Genomic DNA, 15,157 nt, shown 5'->3' with positions numbered 1-15,157 from the left:
TCTAAAGGATCATTGCCCGCGGTAATTGCAAAGGACCTGTCCTTGTATGTGTCACCAGCCTCAAAGACAAAAAAAAATCTAATTTTCCTTTTATGCTTTCTCTATTTTCCTACACACACACACACACACACTTTTTTTTTTTCTTTTCTTTTTTTTTCTTTTTTTTTTTCTTTTTTTTCTGGAAGCTCATTCAAACTGAGTAGCGACTGGAGCGTCCAAAACAAGAATGAAATTGATATGATCAAAGCACACCCGCCTGTCCACGAAAGGGAAGGAAATGGAGTAGGGGAAGAAATTCGGGGTTTATAATTCTCAGATAACTTTTATTCCTCTCCCTTAATTTTCCATCATTAAAACCACTTTTAGTAACAGTATTTTTCTTGAAAGTGGAAGTTAGGTCTGGTTAATGCTTTACTTCTGCATGGGAGGGAATAGACCTTTTCTCCCAGTTAGTCAGAATTTATTGATCGTCGTGTTTTGTCTTGTGCCGTTTAAATGTATTAATTTTCTTCCAGCACTTTCCTGGCACTTACATTTTATATTTAATTTTAATTAATTAGCTAAGGGAGCGAAAGGGAAGCGTGTGTGTGTGTGTGTGTCCGCGGACATAAGCCCAGCTCCAACCACTAAACCTCGTCCGTAATTTTCTCCTTTTGTTCTAATTTAATAAAACCAGCAGGGAAGGGAAACAGGTGCTGGAGGCTGACACCTCTGAGCCCACACACACACATAATCCCCTTTTGATCATCTAACTCCACTATTAGGGGTGGAAGACCTTTAGTTCCCATTTTCTGTATATAATATCTTCTTTATATTGATCCCGCAATTATTTAAAAGAAAGCGTCATCTCCTCCCACTTCTCCAAATAAGGCTATTTAGATGCTTTCCAGATGAGTGGAGGTGTGCTGAAACAGAGCTGACAGCCAAGTATATCACAGCCAACACCATCCTTCATTCGCTCTCTCCCCCGCTGCCCCCCTCCCCCCGGCACACACTTTCACCGTGTCTCTCCTCCAGTGATGAAGATTACAGACTATTATGGGCAAGGGATTAATTTGTAGCCAATTACAACCCAGTGCTAAATATGAATGCATAAATAAGATAGAGCCTTGCCTCTGTCTGTATGTGTGCGGGGGGAGGGCGGTGTGTGCAGGAGCGCCTGGGCAGCCTGGTGAGGATGATGAGAAGGAAGAAGGAGCAGCTGAGTGGAGGCTCTGAGCCGAGCATCACCTTGTGACTCCTGCCTCTCCCGAAGGCTGCCGGCCGGCCGGCCCCAGCGCAGCCCGGGGAGCTGCAGGCAGCGCTCGCCCCCGAGCCGAGCGGGGCCGGGGAGGAGTTTCCAGCTCAACTTCGCCGGGGGAAGGGGAGGGGGGGGGAGCAAGGCGGAGGGGGGGGGGGGGGAGGGGGGGGGGGAGAAGTTGCAACCCAGAGGGGCTCTGCAAAGAGTCATGAATGTGAGCAGAGACAAGGTCGGTGACATCTCCATCCCGGCAGCGGCAGCCGCGGCGGTGACAGCCCCCGCAGCCGCGGCGGGCATCGGCGGGGAGCCCTGCGGCTTGCACGGGGAAGGCATGGACAGCCATGGGGAGCAGCGGCTGTCGGCCGGCGGCGAGCTGCCGCTCTACTCCTGCCCTGGAAATAGGGACAGGCAAGGGGACAACCAGAGCAACACCCCCGGACAAGAGGGGGCAGTGGCCGCGCTGCCCATGGTGCACAGAACCACCTCCTTCTCCGTGCTTGACATCCTGGACCCTAACAAATTCAACAGCAAGAGGAGGCAGTGCGCCGTCTTGTACAAATCGGTGGGCACCGACTTCACGCTGGGGGCGGAGGATAAGCCCGAGGACTCAGGGACAGAGCTGGCCGAGCAAAAGGCTCTCGCCGAAGATTTCGACACGTGCAAGAAGTCCGCAGACCTGATCAGTAAGTAGGTCTGGGGGCTCGCAGGCGCCCCCCCCCCCCCTTCCCGCCCCCGCCATGGTGGGGGCTGCACTCAGCTCCCCCGAGGAAGGGGCTTGCATGCTTGTAAAGACCGCCGGTCCCCCGCCGGCAGCCCTGGGAGCAGCCGGCTCCCGGGGAAGGGCAAACGCTCCCTGCGCTGCTGCTGCGAGATGGCAAGAGGTGGGGAAGCGCGTCGGGCCGGGGGCCTGCCGGGCGGAGGGGCGGGCGCATCCCCCCGCGGCTGGCGGCGCGGCCCCGGGGCTCGGCACCAGCCGGGCTCGGCTCGGCGGGGGCACCCCGCGCTGTCCGACCTGCGCATCCCCGGGAGAGGCAGGATCGGTGCCGGGCCGGCTGCGTGGGGGAAGGATCCCGCCATCCTCTTCCTCCTCTCGGGAGGAGGCAGCCCTGGGTGCGAGCCCCGGCTCGGGCAAACTTGTTAAGCGGCTCCTGGAGCTGAGGCTGCGTCGGGCCTGGAGCTCCGGCCCCGGCAAGGCGAACCCTTCTCTCCGTGCCCCCACGCACCCCCTCCACGCGTGGGTCCCCCCAGGCATTTATGACTTTTATGCACCTTCTCTCCAGCCCCGCTGTCCCCGTCTCTTCCCCCCCGCAGCCTGCTGCCCGTTGCTCTGGGCGACAGATTCAATTTTCTCTTTCCCTTGGCTTTTTTTAGGACAAATCAGACTAATTGTGACAAAATGCTGGTTATCTCTGGAAAAACAATTAAATTCCTTCGATTACATTTAAGGTAAAATGTGCTTAGCAGCGTAAAGAGGCTGGATAATGGGGGAAATCGCCCCAGAGTGGCATGTAGGACTGCCTGGATCGATATCCTATTATCGAATTGTGCATATCTCTTTCAAGCACCTTGCAAACTCTTCCCTAACATCTAAATTATAGGGTCAAAATTCGGATAATTACTCGATTAAAACCTATTACACTTATTAGGGCTCGCTATTGATCGGGAATTGCATTCGACCCGAGCTCTAGATTGCTTTTTCTTTCTGGGTCCAAATATCCCAACTTTCTCACCTCTAAACACCGCGACTCGGGGGATAGCGGAGGGTTTCCGAGTAAAAGACGATAGCTGTGGGAAAATATCTGTTCTGTGTCCTGAGAGGAGGGAGAAGGGGCCGCTGGTGGCGGGGGATAAACTTCTCGGACAGGGAAAAATAATTTCTCTGCGTCTGGGGCGGGAGAGGACTCGAAGCTTTCTAATCCCGCCACAGCATGGCTCTTTTCCATTAAAATTAGGCAGCGAAAGAGGTTTGGAATCTGCTCCAGCCCGAGCCTTACACAACAGAGGCATTTTTCATCTCTGCAGCAAAAAAGCAGGAGCGGGGCATTAACAGAATTCGGAAGAGATTTTTTAAAGCAGTGCGCAGCTGGGGTAATTATTCCTTTAAACTCATCTGACTTTTTGTCATACTAAATAGATCTGAGCGATCAGAAAGACTGACGAGGTCAGCCTGTGGCTAATCTCACGCTTTTATCTCCAGACAAGGAGAGAAATGCAACTCTATCCCTTCTCTAAAAATAAATATATTTGGAGGCATCTCGGAGCGGTGAGCTTCGTCTGCTGACAAGTGTCCCGGACACTTCGCACGTTCAGCTCTTCGGTCCTACCGCCTTAATATTATGGCAAGAGTCGCGAATAGAGCCAGGACTGCTCGAAAATCACGATACTTAATTCCTCCCTTTCCCCGCCGTGATTAATATTAGCTCAAGCAGTGGTTTCATTTAGGAGAAGTGTTCCGAAAAGTGGCTCTGGCCAGAAAAGTACCAACCCCCGGAAAATGCAAAGGCTTTCTGGTAAAAGGAGAGTGAAAACAGCGCTTGTCGCGCACCGCTCGTAAAACTCATCTACTGTTAAAAATAATAGTTAAAACTCCGTATTAAATTAACATTTAACATCTTCCAGAAACAAAATTGCAAGCCCAGCGTCAAGCCCCATCACCCGTCATATTCGCGCTGCATCTTTCTCTTTAAAGAAAATTGTAGGTGAGCTATGGCTGGGATTTCATAGAGTTTACTGGGGAGGAAGGAAAAAAAACCCAACAAACAAAGAAAAGAAATAAGCTCTAAAAGAGCAGCTGCCCGCTCCATGCCCGCTGCGCGGTCGGGCGCTGCGCGCCGGCGTTCGGCTCAGCCTCGGGGCTGCCCCGCAGCCGTAGCTACGCGCACTTTTTACGAACTGTTGTTGCACAAAATTACGCGCTGCAATTTGTAGCGGATTCTACAGGTTGCAAGCTGTTCGTCCGCACCCCCTGTGCGGGGCTGGGACAAACCCGGCGGGGCTCACGGCTGGGCGCGGAGGTCACTGCGTGTTCCGTGCGCCGATGTGAACGGAGAGATGGAAAGGATTCTTAATGAACCCCAAGTTATTAAGAGATATTTTCCGGGTGATAAGGATTACAATAAACTTCCCTGTCCCTCTTTCTCTTCGTGAGCCAGCCACGTCCGATGTTAACTCGTCGAACAAGACACTTTTTAAGAGCACTCCTAATCGTATATACGGGCTGTCGGGTGCCCGGCGTTTAGGGTATGGACCGAGTTTGAGGTGCAATAGCGTGTTCAGGTTTTTTTAGGATTAAAACCAGCTCAAGCACGCCCGGGATAGGGGTGACAGATGAGCGTTTCGCTTTCTATCTGCCTGCCTCGGTTAACCAAGTTAAAGGAGCCCTTGATTCGGGGGTTCCCGGAGTTGCACCCCCGATGCAGGTGCGAGCGGAGGGAAGTTTAGAAGTGTTTAAAAGCACTCTAAGAACTCGAAAACCGCTAAAAGGAGGGTACCCGTGGGCCTCTGCTCCACGACCTGCCCGCGGTGCCTCCCGCGCCCCGCGCCCCTGCGGCGGGGGTCCCCGCCCGGCGACCCCCGAGGAGCCCGAGCCCCCGGCCAGGGTCAGGCTCTGCACTGAAAAACGCCATTTGCTTTCAGGCTTCATAATGACAGAACCGTCAGCAGAAGTCCAATAGCCTTAAATACCGGATAATTACCCTGTTCTCCGATGAAGACCCGCTAATTGGAGCGTAATATAAACCCAAATAAATTAAATGACCATTAACTAGTTTGTACATTACACAAAATGAGTTTAATTAAGTTTGTATCTGCTCTGCTAATCAATACAAGTATTTACTCCGCTTTAATACTTCCATCTCAGCGAGTGACAAGAGGTCAAACCAGGCGAGGAAACGGTTAAAAACGCCCGAGCAAAACCGGGCAAACCTCCCACCGACGCGGAGGTTCCGCTGCTAAAACTCTGACCAGCGATGTGGCACCTCCGCTGCCGGCTGGGGACGGGCGGGGGGAGTGGGGACCCCCCCCGTTCCCTCCCCACAGCCCCCGAGCGGGTCGCGGGGGGCGCTGGCGGCGGGGGCGGGGGGCGCGCCCCTATGCCAGCTGTCGCCCACGGTGGGCGGCGGGGAAGGGGCAGCGCTGGCAAAGCCTCCCCGGGCTGGGCAGCCCTTCCCCGGCCCCGCAGCCCCCGGGACGGCCTCGGAGCCCCATCACGGCCGCTCCGGAGCGGCTCCTCGCCTTGTTCCCCCCCGCTCCCAGCGCGTCCCCGACGCGGGGCCGGGGCGGGGGGGCCGCGCTCCCGCGTCCCCCTGTCCCAGGAGCAGCGGGGCTGAGTCTGCCCCACGGCGCGGCCGGTGTCCCCTCGCTGCCCCTCAGCCCGGGAGGGGCCCGGGGTCGGGACGGGGCGGGGGCTGGGTCCGTCGGTGGCGAGGCCTAACAGCGGCTGTCGGTTGCCCGCAGAGGACGGCGAGCTCTACAAGGCCGAGGACTGCGACCTCGACTACAGCAGCCGGCCGAGCCGCAGCCCCGACAGCGAGCTGCCGGACGACGAGGAGCTGTGCAGCGAGGAGAGCAGCAGCAGCAGCAGCAGCAGCAGCGGCGGCAGCAGCAGCTCGGCGGCGCCCGGCGAGGCCGACCCGGGCCACCTCCACGCCGAGGCGGCCGAACCGGGCTGCGTCCCGCCCCCCCCCGCCGCCGCCGCCGCCGCCGCCCCAGCAGCCGGCGGCGGGTCCCGGCGGGCCGCCGCAGAGCCAGCAGCAGGCCAAGCCCAAGCGGAAGCGGACGGGCTCGGACTCCAAGTCGGGCAAGCCCCGGCGGGCGCGGACAGCTTTCACCTACGAGCAGCTGGTGGCGCTGGAGAACAAGTTCAAGTCCACGCGGTACCTGTCGGTCTGCGAGCGCCTCAACCTGGCGCTCTCCCTCAGCCTCACCGAGACGCAGGTGAAGATCTGGTTCCAGAACCGCCGCACCAAGTGGAAGAAGCAGAACCCGGGGGCCGACACCAGCGCGCCCACCGGCGGTGGCGGCGGCGGCGGCGGGGCGGGAGGCGGGCTGGGCGGCGGGGCGCTAGCGGGGGGGCTCAGCCCCCTCAGCCACTCGCCGCCCATGGGCAACCCGCTCTCCATGCACGGGCCCGGCAGCTACGCCGGGCACCCCGCCGGCGGGCTGGTCTGCGCCGCCCAGCTGCCCTTCCTGCCCAGCCCCGCCGTCCTCTCGCCCTTCGTCCTGGGCTCGCAGACTTACGGCGCTCCGGCTTTCTACACCCCGCACCTATAAGCCCGACGCCCCTTCCTCCCCCTCCTCCTGCTGCTCGCCCCCCGGCCCCTTCCCGCTGCACCCCGCCGCCCCTCAGGGCCCGCCCGGCTCGGGCGCTCGGGGCGCCGGGCGGCTTCTCCCCCCGCCCCGAGAGGTGACAGCCACAGCCGCCTGGCAGCGACACCGGGGCTCCGGCCACTCCCAGCCCCCGCCCCGGCCCCCGAGCCCACCGCCCGCCATCATTTCTACGACCCTTTTTATATGCGATGTGTCCGGACGGCGCTTCTGAGGGGGGAGGAGGAGGAAAACCTCCCTCCCCCGTGTACATACGAGTAGATGTAAATCATCGTTACCTGTATTTTTATTTTCACCGTCCCTCGTTGCTATGTGGGTTGATTTTTATTATTTTTTGGGGGCTTCGTTTTTATTCTGGTCTGGCCACTCGTCAAAAACTTAAAAAAAAAAAAAAAGATTACGTACCCATTTGACTCTCAGGGTAAAACAGAGAACTATCGGTCCTGTCCCTCGACACTGCCGAGGCAACGATGCGCCGCTGCCTCCCGTGACCTCACGGTGACGACAGATTTTTTTTACATACGTCACTCTGCAACGAAACCCGACCCTGGAGGAGCCGCTGCGGACGGGCGGGGCGGGGGGCCGAGGGGGCGGCTGCTGGGGCGCGGGGTTGGGGTTTTTTTTTACGTTAAACAGTTCTGTATATTTCTGGTTGTTACAAAAAAAAAAAAAAAAGTTTTAACTTTATAATTAATGTATAAGGTATGGGAGTAATGAGCAAGAGATGATACGGAAAGCACTTTGTTTGCTAAACACTTTAAATCAATCAATAAACTTTAAGGAAACGGCGGCTTCCCGTGGTGCTGAGTCCTGGGTTTCTGCTGATTTGGTGCCTAACAAGTTTCCTCTGGAAAACGCCTGGCTCATGAGGCGTTTGGAGGGATGTCTTGCAGCATCTTTTATTCGTTTCGTTTACTCTGAGAGCGTATTTCTTAGACGCAAATAGCCTTTGTTTCTGAGTTCCCTTGTTTGCATTTTCTTAATTGACTTTGCCGATTGCTGTTGTGCAATATTAAGACAAAAAAAAAATCTTTTTATTTTTCTTGTATAGAATTCGCCATCTCTCCTGTGTTGCCGCAGACCGGGAGTCTGATATTTTGGATTTATGTAAATTCAGCAAATCGTTTCTTTCATCCAGATTCCTCCACTTTAAAAAAGAAATTAATCTTTCCATCCCCTTTCCCCTAATTACTTTAAAACTAGTATCAAAGGCACTCTGTTATAATCCTTACTTTATTATATTTTTTCTTAATTTCGAAGAAAAAGTCTAGAACGGCTTTGAGCACCCCGAGCTGGCTGCGGCTGTGAGGGTGCCGGGGACGCTGCGGGGACGCGTTTCTCCCGGTTCTGCACTCCCTGCGTGGGCCCAGGGAACAGCTTTCGCTTCCCACTAGGTTTTGGTTTTTGTGTCCCTCTCCCCCTTTTTTTTAATTTTTTTTCCCCTAGAATTTTAACGTCCCCCTTCCCAGGGGTAATCTTAAGAAACCAGTGTTTTCCGGAGCGATTTTGGGGAGCAGAGAGGGGATGAAGGCTGCGCACCCGTCCCCCGCTGCCCGACGGCCAAAGTACTCGTGCTCGGCTGCCCCGGCTCCCCCGGCTTCCCCAGCTGCCCCCGGCCTGGGGCAGAGGCACCGCGCCCGGCCCGGCGCTCCGCAGCCGCCTCCCGCTCCCGCACACCCGCTGTAGGAAGAACTCAGCTGTTGTGGAAAGAAAATCTGCAGGGATGGCTAATGCTACAGATGCGCAGACCCACGCATGGACAGCGGATGCGCAGTCCCACGCAGGGACAGCGGTTTCCAGGGTGCGGGTGGGTGCGGGAACAGAGCAGGGATGCTGCGGGCTCCGCTCCGGGTGCTCTTCCCACCTCGTTTAGAAGCTTGCAAGTGCCAGGAGTCTGGAACCAGACTCATTTGCATTTGTGAAAATAAGAACTTTTACGATAAAAGATGCTCTGAAGAGAAATTTCAGGGCAAGCATTATAAGTAGTGCTTGGAGCACAGCTCTGCGCGGCTTTTACTGGCAGGAGAAGACCAGCTCAACTGGGAAACGGATACTCGGGAGACTCTTCCACGCTAAAACTAACCCTTTGCTGACCAGGATTGAGCAGGTGCTAGTAGCAGCTGAACGGTTAGCTCAGATGGGACACGACCCAGCTTAATTAAGAGATAATTCAAACCCTGCCCGCACACCAGGAGCTGCGAACGATTCCCCCAGGCGGAAAATAATTCAGCTCCAACAGGGAGCTGCTCAGAGCTTCTGAGTAGATGATTTTCCTACTCCAGGTCAGTTAGCATCCTGCCAGTGAAACCTGTTCATGTGAGTATTATTACTCACAGCTGTTGGATGAAGGAGTCAGTTAGCTTGAGATTCCTAGTCATTAAACTCGATTTAACAAGGCTCCTCACATTTTATAGCAGTGCTGAAAACAGAGCCACAGGTATCTTTCTCAGCAGAGTTTAGGAAGTTATTGATAATCCTTGCTCGAATACCTCATCTGGACGTCTAGGCTCACAGAAGTCAAGAGCAAAACTGCAGAGCCTCAGCCATAGCGCATGTCTCTTGTGGTGCGCAGGCCATGAGGCAGCCCAGGGCACGCTACGGTCCCGTTGGTCACAAGATACGGTCTGTATGCAGAGGCTGTTTAAGTATCAGCACCAAAGAGTTAATTCAGACGATGCTCCCTGGACCATGCATGGCTCTGCAGCTGGTTTGTGGTGTTGGGTCAGGCTGCACGGTCACAGACTGGTGGTGTCAGCACACAGCAGCTCTTGGGAGCATCCCTGGTCTGAATGCTCCACACCCCGTGTGCTAAAGCTGGATGCTCTCACCTGCCTGAACGTCCTAACTCTGTCATCTGTGTTCCTGCCCATTGGTACTCTGGCTCTCTAAGAGACTGAGACAGGGCTTGATGCAGCAATTTGAGGTTATCATACTAGATAGCCATAAAAAGCCCCCAAAGCCCCCACACTGACCCCATATGGCCCCTACCTGATGCTGCGCACTGCAGGCAATGCTCTGCGCTCCTGCACCGAGCTTGTTGGAGGGATTGCAGCTCGTTTTCAGTGAGTCATCCGTGAGGAGCAGAGACCCCGGTGCAGTTTAAGTAGAATCTACTGACAGAGGGAAAGACGATTATGACACAAGCAGGAGGTGTTTTCTCTGGTTCATTCTGTGAGTTAATTTTTTCTAATTACTTCATTATTCATTCATAAAATTCAGTCTTGGGGGATTCAAACTGTGGAACGCATTCAAGAGAACATTTAGCAAAGCATTTGCCAGAGGACAAATTCTCATCTCAGATACACCCAGCCACACATTTGGAGTCTGAGTCAATATTTTCAAGTAGACGTTTTTGGCACTTACCAAAGATGATCTGGAGCATCAGCATATTTTTGTACTAGTTCCCATGAAGTCAATGTTAAATCCAAGGGTGCAAGCCTGCATTAGGGAGAAATGATTCAGCCATTAAATGCATCTTGCCATTGTTCTCTATATGAATGAAAGAGTTAAAAAGAAGAGGAAACTACATCTATTTTACTTCAATTATTTAACGTACACCGCACAAGTTCCGGTTGTTCACATTCACTGAATAAACAGCACTAAAATGTCTTATAATTGAAATAACAGGAAAAAGCACAGAAATACAGATGGATACATTCCAAATGATTGGGAGATAGCTGAAAATATTTCAAAATATCTTGTGTCATTGCTTACATACAACGGTCATTGATGCTATACCAAATCATTGGAAACCAGTGCCCTATATCATCAACCCTCCAAAATTTCTTGGTATTATTTCCAGTTGAGCAGGGAACGTGGGTTTAGTGAGCCACTTTTTTAGATGAATTCTTCAGTTTTTTTCACATGTATTGGAGGCCTTCTGTTTCAGACTGAACTCAGTCATGTTTTGTGTTTCTATTCTTATATTACATAAGCAAAATATCAAAAATACGGTCTTGACTGTATGAATTTAAATTGATTTCCCCAAAATACACCATGGTGTCTGCTTGTAGTCTGCTGTATTGGCAACTATCCATGAACTCCTGTATTACACGTATAAAAATGTATTGCTCAAATGCAGATGTATTAAAATACTCAACAGAACACGATTTTACAATGTCTGGGCAGATCTTCAGGTTCTGCCTTAAAGAGTAAACAAATATGGTTGTCATAGAGCCTTTTTTAAGAGCAAGTAAAAAAAAAGATTTTCTATGAAATTGGAAGATTTGTCAGACTCTGGGAGGTAAACCAAGGCACAGGTCAGAGCAGACGCTGAAGATGAAGGGGCCAGGCATGTAAACACACGGGATCCTAATCAGTTTGTCTCACAAAGTGGGTTTACCTAAACAGTTTACATACATAAACCACATTCTTCTACTGGTGCTTCCCCTCCCCCTGCCCCCATACTGTTCTGAAGCACACGCTCACATTACACAGATGTCTCAGGTGGACAGAATGATGGTTGTCACAGTGAAAATAACCCTGACAGTAAGAGCTCTTTCTACTTTCCTGATGCTGTCTGGCAGAGATGTGAATTCATCTTACAGAATAAGCTTCAAAGCAGCTCGGGAGGTTATCACAGCCTCAGAAAACTAGAGCTGCTAAGTCTGCAGTGCCCAATCAGGAGAAATCCTGTGGATGCTGGAAATCCTGTGGATGCAACCTGTATCAACAGAGAAACACCAAGGACACAGAGGGCGAATCATGGTCAGGGCCCAAAAGTCTGGACATTCAGGCTCAGGCAGTATCTGTATATGATTTACTAAGTTAATCTCATTACATGGCAAATCTTCAGCTAGCTGAAAGTAGCTAGCTCCACCCAAAGCACTAGGCTTTTTATTTTAAAATACACTTTTTATACTTTCTTCTCTGTAATGTTACAAATCAGAAACATTTTACAATGATAATAAAGGAGGGATGACACCACAGCAAAGAACTGCAAGTCACAGAAATATTGTGGGATGATGACTGACACAGTAAAGATTCACCCTCTTTGGTAAACTTCTGCTTTTTCAAGAGAAGGAAAATAAATCTACTAACCTTAGTACAAGTATCTTGAATGTTGCTCATTTTCTTTCTTTTTTTTTCCCCTCTTTCTTTCTTTTTGCCCATAACCACATACATACATTACAAGAACTTGCCCTGGATATAAAGGGACTCTTTCCTGCCTTTCCACGCTTAACCTAGGTAGGGTGACAAGCTTTATTTCCTCTGCCTCCGTCCCCAGAGACTGCATAAGGGGAAGAGAAGCGTGGGAAGAAAGCACTCGGATGAGCTGCCGCTAGGGCTTCTTCAGCTCCTTCTGTTGACCAAGAATTTGTAGTAGCAAGCTGCACTCTCTATGACCTGCTAAATATTTTGAGATTTGCAATTAAGAATGCTTGTTGGGCCTTAAAGCACCAGCACTATACCTTGTAGTGATGATTCAGAGTGAAAAACTGTGTTTGCTTTGAGCACGCTCTGCAGCATACCCGATCACTCTCCCATTTGCTGCTTCTGCTTCAGTACTGGTGAAAATAAACACTCAGGCACACGTGGAGGCAACATCTAATTTCAGCCCTAGTAAAAACGTGTGGCAGACTCTCCTCCCGGTGCTGCTAGCCGTCAACTGCCAAAAATACTATTACAAAAATGCAAAGATATCCAAAAGCAATTTCCAAACAAGCAGAATCATATATTGTATTTCCATATACCTTTTATAGTGCACGAGGATAAGAGTGGCTCCATAATGGCATTATAAATATAGCAAATTAATGGTGGATGCAATGCCAACACCTTGTCATTATGCAAATTGGAATGTCGGCAGAAATGGTTATTCAACAATCCCTTTCAAAGCAACCAGACGCCTAATGCTGCTCATTACATCTAAACTAATTAGCACCACATTTAAACGATTTTAATAAGCTTTTTCCTTAACCCCTTGACAGAGGGGATTCCTGATGCTAATGCAAAAACATACAAGCACTTGGTGCAGAAGAGCCGGGGTTTTGCTCAGGGCGCTGACAGGCAGAAAAGCAAGGGGAAGTCTACCCAAAAAGCCCAGCGACAATATTCAAGTGACAGACATTTAAGGACGAAGAAACAGATTGCAGTGGAGTGAAGCCCAGTGTAGTTTGCCCAGGCTGTGGTGCAGCCCATCACCACACACCCACCACCATGCCCCACTCCCCGCACGGCAGAGCCCGCTCCCAGATGGCTCTCCTGAGCTGGTACTGCATTTAGACTCTGTACTTCCCAGACTGAGCTAATAGGAAAGGCTCAACAAGGACATGGATTAATTTCTTTCTTCACTCGATCAGCTTTGAAGGAGATAAAGAAGAGGGAAAGCATCAACTCAGAAGCATGAGTAATTAATAGCACTCACCCTTCTTTTCCTTCAGGGGCAGCATCTGACTCCTGCAGCTGGAAAGGCAGTAGCTTTGTCCCATGGGTCACCATTTGTCCAGCTGACAGGCAGACTCAGCTCCACATGTATTTTTTAGAGGATGTGCCAAGTTCTGGGATCTTCAGCATCTCTCCCAGCTGAAGGGGTCACCAGTGGTGCTGGATGGGGAGGGTCCAGACTGGTCTCGATCTAGGCTGCTGCTCTGAGGCCTTAGCCTCTGTCAGGTTTCCCAGCCTTTTGCTTAATTCCTCCAATTTCTGTAGAGGATTGTGTAATGGAAAGGTCCATCACCACATCCATTTAAGAGGGATGCTCCTAGGGCTCTGCATGTACAAACAGGCTCCAACATCTCTCACTAGCCTTTCACCATCTTTCTCTGTAGCCTTCCTCTGTACCCTCATCCCACAGCCCGCCGGGCTGCATCGATAGGGCACAGTTGCACCGCCTTGGGCCAGGCTGCTGTGAAACCAGCTAAACTATGAGAGAACTAACTAGGTTCTCCACCCTGAGCCCTCCAGCTGGCTGCAGGGGAATGGCATTTAGCTGGAATCCCGTGCCTGAGCTGCGGTGTAGGTGCTGCACTCGGCTTTGCCCCTTACCAACCCTCCCCCCTGATCCTTCCTTACTGACTTGGCTCCAGACTTGCCTGTTATCTTGGCGGACTTCCAGGTAACTTGCGGACTGCTGGCTGGCTCTGTTACTATTACCAAGCTCAGTTTTTCTGTTTGGGTGCTGTGGGATGGTGCCCCTTGTCAGGAAGGCCACTGTCCTTTCTGTTCTCATCTTTTTGCTCCTGGCTCACCTCTCCCTGACATCCAGAGTCTCTACCCTGTTTTTTCTTTCTCACCTTGCTATAGACTTGACTCACTCCACACTCCTGGCACTGTGGGGTTTTCCTTGGGCACTGCTTGGGGCAGAACTCCCTTTCATAATTCCAGACACAGATTCCAGTGTTATTTTCATCCAGGAACAGGATGTTAATTGTTTTGGTTTTATTTAAATGTAGCTGTCCCAGTGCACCCCAAAACTGGGATATACAGAGAAACTGATCTATAGTAGTTATCAGAATAACACCCTTCTTAGGCTTTGGTGTCTAAGAGGTCCTAAGGTCCTAAGCTCCTTTAGCTGGTGAGGGAGCTCTTTCCATGAAAGTCAGTGGTGTTTTCAGTGGTAGGTGTCTAGGGGATGAAGACCCAGATACAGCCCTCCCTTGCCCCACTCTGGGCACTGTAATCTGGAAGCTGGTTTTTTTTTGTTTTTTTACCTTCTGTCCAGTCTCCTACATGAAGCGTTTCTAGCTCCACTGTGGTTCAGTTTCAGTTCCCACAGAAGAATGGGTGATAGAAACGGTTTCCTCTCAGTGCTCTTGCACTTAAGTCACCTGTGGCTTGGGTGACTTCTTGAGGCTGTCACCTCTTAGGCTGAGAAGGGACCTGGAACTCCACCTCACCTGAATGTCTGCTCCAGCATGACAGCTATTCTGTGCACTATGATTGTCACTGCCTGTTTAAAACCAGTGATTTTGTTAAAGGTATATGGTTGGTGGGTGTTAGGCAAGGTGTGAAAACACATGCCACGCCAAGTCTTACCAAGTGCTTGTACAATTCTTTCCCTGGGTCTCATTAGGCTCAAGCAAGAGCTCTGAGCCAATGCAGCTCATGGCAAGTACAGACCCTTAGGGGCCCAGGAAACTTAAACCATACCTTGGATTTGGGCACCTAGACCTTCTTTAGGCCAGTTTGCAGAAGGTCCCTTTCCATCCTATTTGCTATGATCCATGGTCAGACTACACTGTACAGGCAGGATGGTTTCCTATATGGTATTATCATTTCAAAAGGCGTGGTTTTAAATGACCAATTTTCATCACTTACATACTGCTGTAATATCCAGATGTCCTTACCTTTTCTGATGCATAACCTACCAAGACATTTCATTATTAAAACCATTAATGTGTTTAACAGCACTGGACAAGCTACAAACACAGTTGAGGTGACAATCAGGTATTTGCAGTGTTGAGTGTTAGAGACCACCAGATGGCTACCTTGGCCCAACTATTTTGATACATGCTGAGTTGAGGGTTTTGCTGGCTGGGTTCCTGAGATTCCATACTACTTCTTGCTTGGGGCTAGTTAGCTCCTTATAATTAGGAACATACTTATCATCCATTTCCACAGCCACTTTAAGTGGAAAAGGTTTATTTTTTGCTT

The 15,157-nt window shown here is 51.3% G+C and overlaps 1 protein-coding gene across 1 annotated transcript; it reads left to right on the top strand.

Annotated features, from left to right (window-relative positions):
* The first annotated feature begins 1,448 nt into the window (after positions 1-1,448).
* On the top strand, positions 1,449-6,511 carry NKX1-1 (NK1 homeobox 1). Its single transcript, XM_040582358.1, has 3 exons — positions 1,449-1,923; positions 5,696-5,792; positions 5,893-6,511. The coding sequence occupies exons 1-3, from the start codon at positions 1,449-1,451 to the stop codon at positions 6,509-6,511; spliced, it is 1,191 nt and encodes a 396-aa protein (XP_040438292.1).
* The last annotated feature ends 8,646 nt before the right edge of the window (positions 6,512-15,157 follow it).

This window comes from Falco naumanni, chromosome 1, assembly GCF_017639655.2.
Source record: "Falco naumanni isolate bFalNau1 chromosome 1, bFalNau1.pat, whole genome shotgun sequence".
NCBI classification, from domain to species: Eukaryota; Metazoa; Chordata; class Aves; order Falconiformes; family Falconidae; genus Falco; species Falco naumanni.
Note: the sequence above shows the minus strand (reverse complement) of the source record. Positions and strands in the feature narration are given on the sequence as shown.

What these genes read in the sequence shown, in the direction of transcription:
- NKX1-1 (XM_040582358.1), top strand. Translation starts at nt 1,449, where the DNA reads ATGAATGTGAGCAGAGACAAGGTCGGTGACATCTCCATCCCGGCAGCG. An exon ending in GAAGTCCGCAGACCTGATCA is followed by an intron (nt 1,924 to 5,695) that starts GTAAGTAGGTCT and finishes GGTTGCCCGCAG; the next exon opens with AGGACGGCGAGCTCTACAAG. An exon ending in CTGCCGGACGACGAGGAGCT is followed by an intron (nt 5,793 to 5,892) that starts GTGCAGCGAGGA and finishes CTCCACGCCGAG; the next exon opens with GCGGCCGAACCGGGCTGCGT.